Consider the following 12190-nt stretch of genomic DNA (forward strand, 5'->3'; position numbering starts at 1 on the left):
TAAATGGTGAATAAGAATGTCTGTCATCTCATTTTGTGTGCCAAATATATTTATTTGTATTGTAAAAAATTATCTTGTAATAATCATAATTATATAATAGTAAAATAGTTGTTTGACATTTTTAAAAGCCGAAGTGATTACCTTGTTTTATTATTTATAATATGTAAAATTTAATATTTTAACAAATTCCAAAAGCTGAATCAAAGCCAACTGACCATTTGGCGAAATAATTGACAATTTGTCAATTGTTTGTTCCATTAATCTTTAGATTAATCAATTATCAAAAGAATTGCTTGTTGCAGCCCTAGTTCTAGAATTGTTTTCAAAGTATGATGAAGAGAAGAATAATTCAACAAATAAAAATAATTAAGTAAATAAGTAGTCTGGACTGTATTTTCTTTACCTTCTATAGATTTTTTTCATGGTTTTCAAATATGGTACAATTCTATGGATTTTGGAACAATATTTAACCATTTTGCTGCTTGACATATCGCTGTAAATCTGAGAACCACTGCTCTATAAAGTAGATAAAAGATCCATTTAAAAAATGCAGTAGTGACTACTTGATTATAAAGGTGATAAATTGACTAATCAGATCATTTCTTCACTGTGCTTGAAGGGCCCATGGTGTGGTATCAGAAGTTTGAATATGCGGTAGGCCACTGGCTCCAAAAGACTGCAGAGCATGTGTTCGGCTGTGTACTGTGCAGCCCTGGATGTTTCAGTCTTTTCAGAGGAGCTGCACTCATGGACGACAACGTCATGAAGAGATACACAACCAAAGCCAGTGAAGCCAGTCACTACATCCAGTATGATCAAGGTCTGCTTGAAGCTAACCACTGCCAAATTATATCAGTTAAGCTAAGGCTGAAGTAACTCTGTTTGGTGTAATGTCAGGTGAGGACCGCTGGTTGTGCACTCTGCTGCTGCAGCAGGGCTGGAGGGTGGAGTATAATGCAGCATCTGATGCCTACACCAACGCTCCACAGGATTTTAAAGAGTTCTACAACCAGCGCAGACGCTGGGGACCCTCTACCATGGCCAACACCATCGACCTCTTGGGCTCAGGAGGACTGACCTCTCAGAGGAACAGCTCTATCTCAAAACCTTACATCTTGTACCAGATTATCAGCATGGCAGCTTCCATCCTGGGCCCTGCCACTATCTGTCTCATGATATCAGGTAAAATTTTGCATAAAACAATTAGATGCACCAGTCGACCGACTGATCTGTTTTCCAGAATTGCACACAAACTGCATTGCAATAATTTCCCAAAATTCCATTTGTGTGTATGAATTATGAAGTCTGTAAACGGCCAATAACAGAAGACGGATGCAAAGAGACTGTTCGTGATGCACAAAATATTGAAAGAAAAATATAAATATTGAATTAGTGGTCGACCGATATATCGCCAAGGCTGATATATCAATGGTATATCGGTCTGTGCAAATTGAATGCTGAAGGGAGGAGAGTTCAGCTTCATGAAGACACGCGATCGACAAACGTTAAACTCGTGATTTAAAATTATGCTGTGCTTTATGCATTTGCCCACTATCATATTCATGTCATTTTCACTATGTGCTGTATGTAAAATGAGTGTTACCTTGGCTTTATTTTGAAAAAAATATGATTCCCAAATTGGGAATCCCAATGCACACAAACTTCCCAGAATACTGAGTGCCCTGTTAGTTACTTACTTTTTAATTATATTTTTATTAAATATTTATTTATTTGTGAAAATACTTTGTCATAAGTATGTTTATTTTACAGATTTATTTTTAATCCATTTTCAAATGATTTCAAATTTCTTAAATATTAATTCAAATAAATAAAATTATATCGGCTTTATATAGGCCACCCTGCTTTCCAAGATATCGGCATCGGCATAGATGTCGTTTACAGCGGTAACCGAGGAAAGGCTATATTGCTGCTTTTCCGTAAGCACCTCCTGCTATCAGAGAGTAAATCTGCATATTCATTTAGCCCGTTTTCGTTTTGTGCAAATGTCTTATGTAACAGTTTCACAAATCTGAAGTCAGACCACTCTATTTTGCTTTAAATCTTGAAATTATAGTCAAAACTGCACATGCTCATGTGTAGCATCTTTTGGTTGGTTGATTAAAATACTGTGATTGCCTCTTATTTCAAATGATGAGAAAATAAACAACAAATAAATTAACCTTCAACAAAGACAAAAATTAGCAATCAGCCATGAAAAATTATCATCGGTGCATCACTAAATATATGTTTAAAAAATAGTAATTTATTGTCCTGTTTTTGCAATAATGCCAACAAGATTTAATTTTACAGTTACATTTGTCCAAAATATCTATTAAAGTGCTTTGTTTATCTTGCAGGAAGCTTTGTGTTCATCTTGAATATGGATAAAAATATAGCCCTAGCTTTGGCCATAGTGCCCCCTACTGTCTACCTCATCCTGTGCTTCAAACTGAAATCTGACACGCAGATTAAAATTGCAGCAATCATGAGTGTACTCTATGCATTTCTCATGGCAGGAACAATTCTCTCAATCATAGGTAATGTTTTTTTGTTTTGTTTTGTTTTTTTATGTCTAAAACCATTTATTTTCAATTTCCTGTTGGCACATATAGGCTTACTTTTTGAAAGAGATTAGTACTTCTCAAGAATTAGGGTTATTAAATGAAAACTGATACTAAAATTAAACAATTAAAAATCATTTTAAACTGACTTAAAGCGAAGCATAAATTATTAAAGCAATAAATCAGCATATTAGAATAGATTAAACTGAAGTAATGGCTGCTGAAAATTCAGCTTTTCCCCCAAAGAAATAAATTATATTTGAAAATATATTCAAATATAAGACAGTTCTTTTAAATTGTAATAATATATTTCAAAATACTGCTGTTTTTATTGTATTTTGATCAAATAAATGCAGCCTTTTAGTCCATCAATATTTACTAGACTAATAGACTGCTAAAAGATGGCAGTAGGCTACTATCTAATCTTGGACATTGCCACAAAACTCTCATTTTGTTTCTAGATATCCATGTCCAGAGAGCAAACATTTAAATTAGCTGAACGACTTGATGGGTGACAAATGGGTGAAATATTGATCTGTAATGCTTTCTCTCCGCATGTCAACTCTCATAGGTGATTTAGTGAAGCAAAAGACTTTTTTGACCCCCAGTGGTCTGTTCCTCATCGGCATGGTGGTTTTTTACATAATCACGGCAGCTTTACACCCTCAGGAGTTCTCACTGGTCATCTATGGATTGTTATACTTCCTCTGCATTCCCAGTGGGTATCTACTCCTAGTTATTTACTCCATAGTCAACATGAACAATGTCACGTGGGGCACTCGTGAAACCGGCAGCCAGACTAAAACTACTGCAGTCGACACCATCAAGAAGAAGGTCATGAACGCCACATGCTGCAAATGTCCATGCTTGGAATCTGAAGATCTGAGTGAGAAGACATTACCAGCAGAAGAAATAACACAAAGGTAAAAACATGTCTACACATTAGGACAATTTTACACAGGCACTTCAATCCATCTGTGTAGCATTTTAATTTGTAACTATTTTTATATTTAGGCTTGTTTTTAATACTACTACTAAAACTAATACTGTATTCCTACAATGTAGGGAATGTGAGTTCCAGCTTAGTCCTCATCAAAGTAAGTATGACTTCCCTACTTAAAGGGATAGCTCACCCAAAAATGAAAATTCTGTCATCATTTACTCACCCTCAAGTTCTTCCAAACCTGTATTAGTTTATTTCTTTTGTTGGACATAAAAGAAGAATGAAGAAGAAGAAACAAATACTATGAAAGTCAACCAGAAACTGATAGATTACCCTCAGTATTCAAAATATCTTTTGTGTTCAGCAGAAGAAAGAAATTCATAGAGGTTTAGAACAGCTAAAGGGTGAGTAAATGATGACAGAATTTTCATTTTTAGGTGAACTATCCCTTTAATATTATAATATTCTAGGTAGATGTATTGAATTTAACCACCATTAAAACTAATATATGTTTAATTCCAAAAGCTTGGATTGAACAACTGCAGATGAAATCTTACGAATTTCCCTTGGATGAATCTGAACTCGCTTCAGTAAGTCTAACTAGTTAAAACAAAATATGTGTGAATTATATTATATTATATTATATTATGTTATCATTTAAATATTATTTGTTTATTTAGTTGTTGTTTTTTATTGTATTATACAAAAGTAGTCATGTATTATTGTGCCATAATAGGTACGTTTCTCAGCTTTGTTTGGGAATGCTAAATAGCTGATATGTCAGTTGAATATTAATACTTTAAATTTACAGTTTGACCACACACTAAACTACCATTTCAATACACTAAACTACAACAACAATTGTATTTTTTGACCAAGTCTTGCTTTTATGCATTGAGTTGCTGATTAGATATTAACATTAATTAAATTTCCACTGATATGTTTTAATGCCTCTTTTTCATTTAAAATTTTGCAGGATGAAGTTGACTTCTGGGAAGAACTGCAGAAGAAATATCTGGAACCTTTTAAAGAGAATAAAGAACAACAGGAAAAAATTGCTGATGATCTGAGAGAACTTCGAAATAAGGTAATCAAAAGAAATAAAGTATGTGTATGCAAAAAGTACCTTTTGTGTGGTTTTGTCTAAAGTAACTGATCTGCAACAGTACATATTTGTCTCCATGCTGTTAGCTTTTCTTTTCCTTACAGGTTACATTTGCCTTTTTCTTCTGCAATGCACTATGGCTGGTGGCAACTTTCTCCCTTCAGGCGATTGGTGACTCAGTCTCCTTAAAGATCCCAAAAATCTATCTCAATGGAACTTATGACCCAACAGAAGTGTTTTCCCTAGATCCAATTGCACTGATGTTTCTACTGAGCTTTGCATCATTACTGTTAATGCAGTTTGTTGCAATGCTTTACCACAGGTAACTAAACATGCACACAAGAATGAAATCATGATTACTGATAGAGAGACATTTTTGTTTTATATGCTAAAATTTATGAGACCTATTTTGTTTTAGTATTTCAATAAAAATTAGAAAATCAATAAAGTGTATTATACATATTAATGTATATTAAAGTGTAAAACTAGCCTAAGTATGAATATATAAATCCTCCTGAATGAATCATCCTGTTTTAATTCTATTTTTTATGCAGTATATACAGTGGGGGAAAAAAAATATTTTATCCCCTGCTGATTTTGTACGTTTGCCCACAAAGAAATGATCAGTCTATAATTTTAATGGTAGGTTTATTTTAACAGTGAGAGACAGAATAACAACAAAAAAATCCAGAAAAACGTATTTGACCCCTTCGCAAAACATGACTTAGTACTTGGTGGCAAAACCCTTGTTGGCAAGCACAGAGGTCAGACGTTTCTTGTAGTTGGCCACCAGGTTTGCACACATCTCAGGAGGGATTTTGTCCCACTCCTCTTTGCAGATCCTCTCCAAGTCATTAAGGTTTCGAGGCTGACGTTAAGCAACTCGAACCTTCAGCTCCCTTCACAGATTTTCTATGGGATTAAGGTCTGGAGACTCAGTAGGCCACTCCAGGACCTTAATGTGTTTCTTCTTGAGCCACTGCTTTGTTGCCTTGGCCATGTGTTTTAGGTCATTGTCATGCTGGAATACCCATTCACGACCCATTTTCAGTGCCCTGGCTGGCTTCAATGCCCTGGCCCTGATGCTATATGGGCCCCAACCATCGTCCCTTTGATGTGGTGCAGTTGTCCTGTCCCCTTAGCAGAAAACACCCCCAAAGCATAATGTTTGCACCTCCGTGTTTGACGGTGGGGATGGTGTTTTTGGGGTCATAGGCAGCATTCCTCCTCCTCCAAACACGGCGAGTTGAGTTGATGCCAAAGAGCTCAATTTTGGTCTCATCTGACCACAACACTTTCACCCAGTTCTCCTCTGAATCACTGGCAAATTTCAGACGGGCTGTACATGTGCTTTCTTGAGCAGGGGGACCTTGCGGGCACTGCAGGATTTCAGTCCTTCACGGCGTAGTGTGTTACCAATTGTTTTCTTGGTGACTATATGGTCCCAGCTGCCTTGAGATCATTGACAAGATCCTCCCGTGTAGTGGGAGTTAATCTGGGCTTATTTCTCACCGTTCTCATGATCATTGAAACTCCACGAGGTGAGATCTTGCATGGAGCCCCAGTCCGAGGGAGATTGACAGTTATTTTGTGTTTCTTCCATTTGCGAATAATCGCACCAACTGTTGTCACCTTCTCGCCAAGCTGCTTGGCGATAGTCTTGTAGCCCATTCCAACATTGTGTAGGTCTACAATCTTGTCCCTGACATCCTTGGACAGCTCTTTGGTCTTGACCACGGTGGAGAGTTTGGAATCTGATTGATTGATAGCTTCTGTGGACAGGTGTCTTTTATACAGGTAACAATCCCTTTAAGAGAGTGCTGCTAATCCCCACTGTAAGTAATGAATTATGTTCTTTTGTTTCAGAATCTACACGTTAATCCATTTTGTGGCATATGCGGACACAGAAATTAAATCTGATAGAAAGCAGTCACATCTGTCACATCAGGTGAGCCAATGAATCACACAAAAAATGATGACATTTTAAATGTTGTTTTTTTATTTATTTTTTAATGAACCATGTCCACCATGTTGCACAGATCCTGGACTCAAACCACCAGCCTGAGACGCATGGGCCAGACTCAGCTTTATGTTTTCAGAACCCTTCTTCAGAGGTTATAACCTAAGTATAATGTTTTGTATGTAATAATTAATGTTTATAGTCCAGTGGATAATAATATAGTGCAAATAGAATGTTCTGAATATTTATTTAGTGTTTAAACCCGAATGCTCTGTTGTAGTGTAAAACATCAGGTCTGACAATTAATGAATTTTTATTGAATTAATTACATGATATGCCAAGTAATTATCAAATTAATCACAATCAATCACATAGTATTGAATATTATAGACATTACAATAAATGGCCTTTGAAGTCAATTGTGTTTATTAGTCAATATATTATTTTAGTTTATTATTTCCATTCCATATACCATAGTTATATTTCTTTCTTTATTTTTTGCTCTAAATTAACGTTACATTTACAGTTATTTAAATCTATTTATTTGAACACATTTACTGCAGAATGTAAATATGTGAAATATGATAAAAAGATGTGTACTCTTTTGAAATGGTCTCTTATTGTGACATTTTCATGGTTTTCATGGTTTTGAACAGAAGTTTTGTGTGAATACTTGTGTACTTGCTTCTCTTTCTGAGAAGACAGATAGAGCTCCCTCTGTTGGTTGTTTTTTTAAATGCTAGAAATAATTATTTTATTGTTTTACATGATGTAAAATAAAATGTAAAAAGAGGATAAACATAAGCATGAATCCTATGAAACAAAACACTTACAGATGTTGGTTTTGTGCTAAAATAAAATAAACCATGAGGAAGATCTTGGACACTTTTAATATTTGTTAAAGTACTAGGCTACATGTTAACAATAGTAATCACAATGGAACAACAAAATCTGTCAATTTTTCTTTTAACCATATGAGACAGTTATACTAACATAACATGCTAAACAATTATAGCTTACAAGAAATAGTAACTTGATAGTAATGTTCACTAATAAGTTAACAAAAGCGATATAGGCTAATGCTGAACAGATCAGTAGTTCATTTACATTTAAATATGAATATATATTAATTAAAGTTCCAATTTAACATTCAATAACTAATGATCTGCTAACCATAAGGGCTTTTCACATAGTTCTAAACTAAACTAAAGTGAAGGTATACGTTTCACACTTGTAATTTAGAGGCAGGGAGCAGGGTTTATAATAAGCTGACATTTTACACTACATTATCTAAACCCTGGGTCAAAGTTCTTATAACCCAGGGTTTAGATAATGTACAGTAGTGTTAAACTTCAGCTTATTAATTCCCATGATTAATTGTTAAAGCAGGATTCGATTTAGAATGGCGCAGGGTTAACTATTTCAAGTGTGAAAAGTCCTAATGTTTGTTAAGTCATTAAAAAAAAAAGATACAGTATTTATTTACATTATGATTGTAATGTGTAGAAGCACATAACCATAGTACTATGTTAAGATGTACAAAAAACAAACAAATTTAGTACAAAAACAAAAGGTTGAAGGCATAACTATGAATTAATCAGTACTGTAGAACTGGATTTGGTTCTCAAGGGAATGTTCTGTCTATGTTCATGGATTCGCCATCAGGGTAGACCAGAAAACCAGAGAAGGTCGTATATCTTCCCTGGTTGCTGTAAACTGCGTATCCGTCATCCTGCTGACTGTACAGCCAGACACTGTCTCCTCTTTTCAGTGGCAACAGCAAACTCTGACTCTGCATCTCTCTCCGCCGCGACATGTCCTCGTCGAACACCATGGCCCGCACCTCCCCTCTGCCTGTCATCAGCTTCACCGAAACCGCACGACGAGGGTGCTTTCCCACGGTAAATGCAAAGTAGTACGCACCGGGGAAGTGGCAGGTAAAATGTCCGGATGTTTTGTTAAAATGGCCACCAATGTTCACATACTCTACGTCAAACGTGAGAGCTTCTCTTTCACGACGCCCTCTGCTTTCTCCCAGCGCTGATCTAGTTTTTGCCACTGAAAATGCAGAACGTGGTTCCTCAATGGCTGTTCTTCTTCTCCAATCATAATAGGTATCTACAGGGGGAGGACAACCTGGAAGATGGAGGCCTGGAGGAGATAGGTGGTTATTGAGATATCCAACAGAAGATGTAGAGTCTGGGTAGACGAGATAACCACTAAATGTGATGTACGGTCCGACGTTGCTGTAGATGGCGTAGTGGAGATTCTCCTGAAGCAGCAGGTAGACTATATCCATAGGTTTTAGACTGACCATCACGCTCTGGCTTTGAACCTTGCGGCCCTGGTTCTGGTATCCATCGTATGCCATGGCCTGCACCTCCATTCCGTTCTTCACCAGCATGACCGACAGCATCTTTTTCGGGAACTTTCCCACTGTGAATGAGAAGTAGTATGCGCCAGGCAGGCGGCAACGGAAAGTGCCCGTGTCTGGATTGAAGTCTTCTCCAATGTTGACTAAAAGGCGGTCAAAGGTCACAGCTCGCTGAGTGCCACCCAATATGCTGCTGCTACGTGTGGCAGAAAAGGCAGAGCGCAGGCCTATTGTCATTGGGCTGATGTTGAAGGATGCCGCACAGCCCAGATAGATTATCAGCCCAAGTAGATAGGAAACACATCTGTTTGGTCTCCATAATGCCACACAAGCTGTAGTAAAAAGACAGAGGTGTTTCATGTCACTTTTTGGCACTGTTGAAAAATAGTTCTCAAAAAACCCAACTAATTATTCGAAAATGTATCAGACTGTAATTTTATATTCTGCACCACACATACAAAATTAATCACTTTTATTTCTGTCTAAAACTAGCATTGTCCTTGAATTTTTTTTAATCATGAGATTAATGATGGTCTTTGGTCATTTTAGACTGAAATATGTTATGTTGTTACTTTTTACATTTTATTTCATCAGAATAGTATTGATGAAGACCAAACTTGGTGGTTTTTGTGGCACTTCTATATGAACACACAAACAAAAATGTGGACATGATTAGAAAAGGCTAAATAGTCACATCGGTGATCTTCATGGTCAGAAATGGCCACCACAGGAAATGAAAAATATAAAAATACAGCGCAATTTTCTGGGGTACAGTTTACAAATCAGCTACAATAAGGTAATCTTTGATAATGTATAAATATAAATCCAAATGGAAAAAAACTTAAAAGTAAATAATTATGTAACAAGGGAAAATGGTGGCATTACATTTTTCCTTTATTTCTGCACCCAGGTGGCTTTGCAATGGATTTGAAATAACTTTGCTCTATTTTTAATTTAAACAATATTAATAAAAAAAAAAAAGAAATATTATTTTTGAATTATTTTTACACATAAATAAATGGTGCGCAATTTAGAGGTGAATATTGTCTAATGTTGCATCTGAAGGGGGTGTCTAGAAGAGTTTTGTTTTGTTTTAAAAAACATGTTGATATCGTTTGCATCAAAATTAAATAGAAATTATTTAATAACTACCATACCTACCAAAAAACAGTTGAGTATTGCAATAGGGGAGATACAAATATCACTCAACTTAAAATGGCATAATTTTCAGCAGTTTGTCTTGTTGTCAAAGTTTGTCTTGAAATTGTCCAATAAGTCATGGGGGGAAAAAATTGTTATTTATAATTTCATATTAAATAAATAGCGCTATATGAAAATAAGTGTCTAACAAAGAAGATAAATCTCTCTCATGCTATTTATGTATTATTATGTATTATTATTTCTTAATTTTCGCTATGTCACACTATAGGACAAATTTATGGTATAGTTCAGTAAAAATGTTTTTTTTTTTTTAAAAAAAAGCAGTGAAAGAATTGAAGTTCGTGACCCTTTATATTTTCTCTAAGATCAGACTTCACACTACATGAATATATGCATTTCTTTTTCAAAAAAGTTTTTTACAAAAAAAGCATTTTTTTACTGCCTATTTGTCAACTACCATATATATATATATATACACACTGTATAGTTAGGAATAACTAAGGGTTAAATAAAGATTTTTATCTGAAGTGTTTTTTCTTCTTTTTTCTTTTTCACTTTTAATCACTCAAAAAACAAACTTCAAAGCCCTGCCCTTTTGGCATATGGAAATGTGTAATGAACTGGCTAAAATGCCATATAACCATGCTAGGAAGTTAGGTTTAGTCTTGTCAGAATGGATCCTGCTATTCATATCAAGTGCTCAGTGGAAGCAGTAGTCCCTCTAATTCAGCTGGCATTGTCTGTTCACAATGTGCACCAGGAAAAGGCAATAGATTAGACACTGGTTCATCTGCTGCTATGTGCTGGAACAAAGGCATATTTGGGAGGGAGAATTGAAACATGTCAGGGGTGCAGATCCATGGGAGACTTCATGAAGAGCCAGTCAGTTATTAACAGATGAAGAGCACACTGAAGACCATAATAAGACACATTAAGGGTCAATTAGTGAACAAGAGGTCACTGGTTGTATTTCCTCTCGTTTTGACTTACTAAAATAACTCAGGTTGACAATCAGGAAAAGTTTAACAAGAATTCCAACAACTACCTTATTATTATCATCATGTGATGTTTCTCTCTACCTACTTCTTATTAGGCCTACTACTTTTACTATTTATACTTGCTTGTACTTAGAACATATTATTCATAATTATATAACTGTTTAATATGTTCCTTAAATGTTTTAGTGTGTACTCCAAACATAATTATCTTATATATGTATGTGTGTGTGTGTGTGTGTGTGTGTATAACATTAGGATTTGATACATCATAATATTAAAGGACTCTCAGAGTCTTCACTATTTCAATTTTAAGATCTATTCATCCATCATTGCTTTTGAATATGCCTTACTGTGATGTGTAAATGCCTGTATAAATATATGAACATAAATGCTTAATATAGTATACATTTTTTTTTTTTTACAAAGTTATATTTCCTACAAATATGACACAATATTTTAGGATAAATCATACTGATTAAAAACAATAAGAAATGTTGTCTTTAGGCAGAAAAAAAGTTTTCATACCTGGTCTTAGTATCTGGAGAGACTTCATTTCTGTGACCACCTGCTTCTCTGTCTGTAAGCCTTTGAAAGACTCTGTTTGTACACCGCTGTGAAGAGGTCCAAATGTTATTTCTGTGTGGCATCTACTCCAAAAACTTCAGTCCCCATGTTCAAATAAAAGAGGTATTAGGGGGGAGGGAGAGGGAGAGGGAGAGAGAGAGAGAGAGAGAGAGAGAGAGAGAGAGTTGCTTCACGAATATACTTTATCAATACAGTTCATGATTTGGTTACATTTTTTAGTTTTATCAAGTTTATGTCAGAATATTTCCATCAATACCAGCTCCTGACAATGCTATATAGTAGGTTTAAAGACTGCAAATGTGGAAATGTAGTGTTCATACATGTGCATATTTATCAAAAGTGCTCATTTCTAAATGTTCATGTCAAATACAGGACGTCCTCAGTAAACAAAAAGTACTGCACAGAATGAATGACATAAAACACTTTAATCATATGTTTTCTCGGGACGCGTGAAAGCAACAGCTCTCATTAAATACAAACTACAACTTCCACATCGTCATGAA

The 12190-nt window shown here is 35.3% G+C and overlaps 1 protein-coding gene across 9 annotated transcripts in view; it reads left to right on the forward strand.

Moving 5' to 3' along the window:
* LOC131524902 (chitin synthase chs-1-like) overlaps positions 1–8864 on the forward strand; it is a 32143-nt gene extending 23279 nt beyond the window's left edge. For 4 of the 9 annotated variants that reach the window (XM_058752295.1, XM_058752298.1, XM_058752294.1 and 1 more), the window contains 11 exons: positions 620–820; positions 898–1182; positions 2358–2537; positions 3133–3484; positions 3627–3658; positions 4030–4094; positions 4481–4591; positions 4714–4931; positions 6476–6557; positions 6649–6723; positions 8341–8746. In XM_058752295.1, the coding sequence (XP_058608278.1) occupies positions 620–820; positions 898–1182; positions 2358–2537; positions 3133–3484; positions 3627–3658; positions 4030–4094; positions 4481–4591; positions 4714–4931; positions 6476–6557; positions 6649–6723; positions 8341–8613 (1874 nt within the window). In that variant the 3' untranslated portion in view covers positions 8614–8746. Of the gene's footprint in view, positions 1–619; positions 821–897; positions 1183–2357; positions 2538–3132; positions 3485–3626; positions 3659–4029; positions 4095–4480; positions 4592–4713; positions 4932–6475; positions 6558–6648; positions 6724–8340 lie in introns of all 9 variants that reach the window. The other 5 variants (XM_058752296.1, XM_058752302.1, XM_058752297.1 and 2 more) reach the window with 5 other exon arrangements.
* The last annotated feature ends 3326 nt before the right edge of the window (positions 8865–12190 follow it).

Source organism: Onychostoma macrolepis, chromosome 18 (assembly GCF_012432095.1).
Source record: "Onychostoma macrolepis isolate SWU-2019 chromosome 18, ASM1243209v1, whole genome shotgun sequence".
NCBI lineage: Eukaryota > Metazoa > Chordata > Actinopteri > Cypriniformes > Cyprinidae > Onychostoma > Onychostoma macrolepis.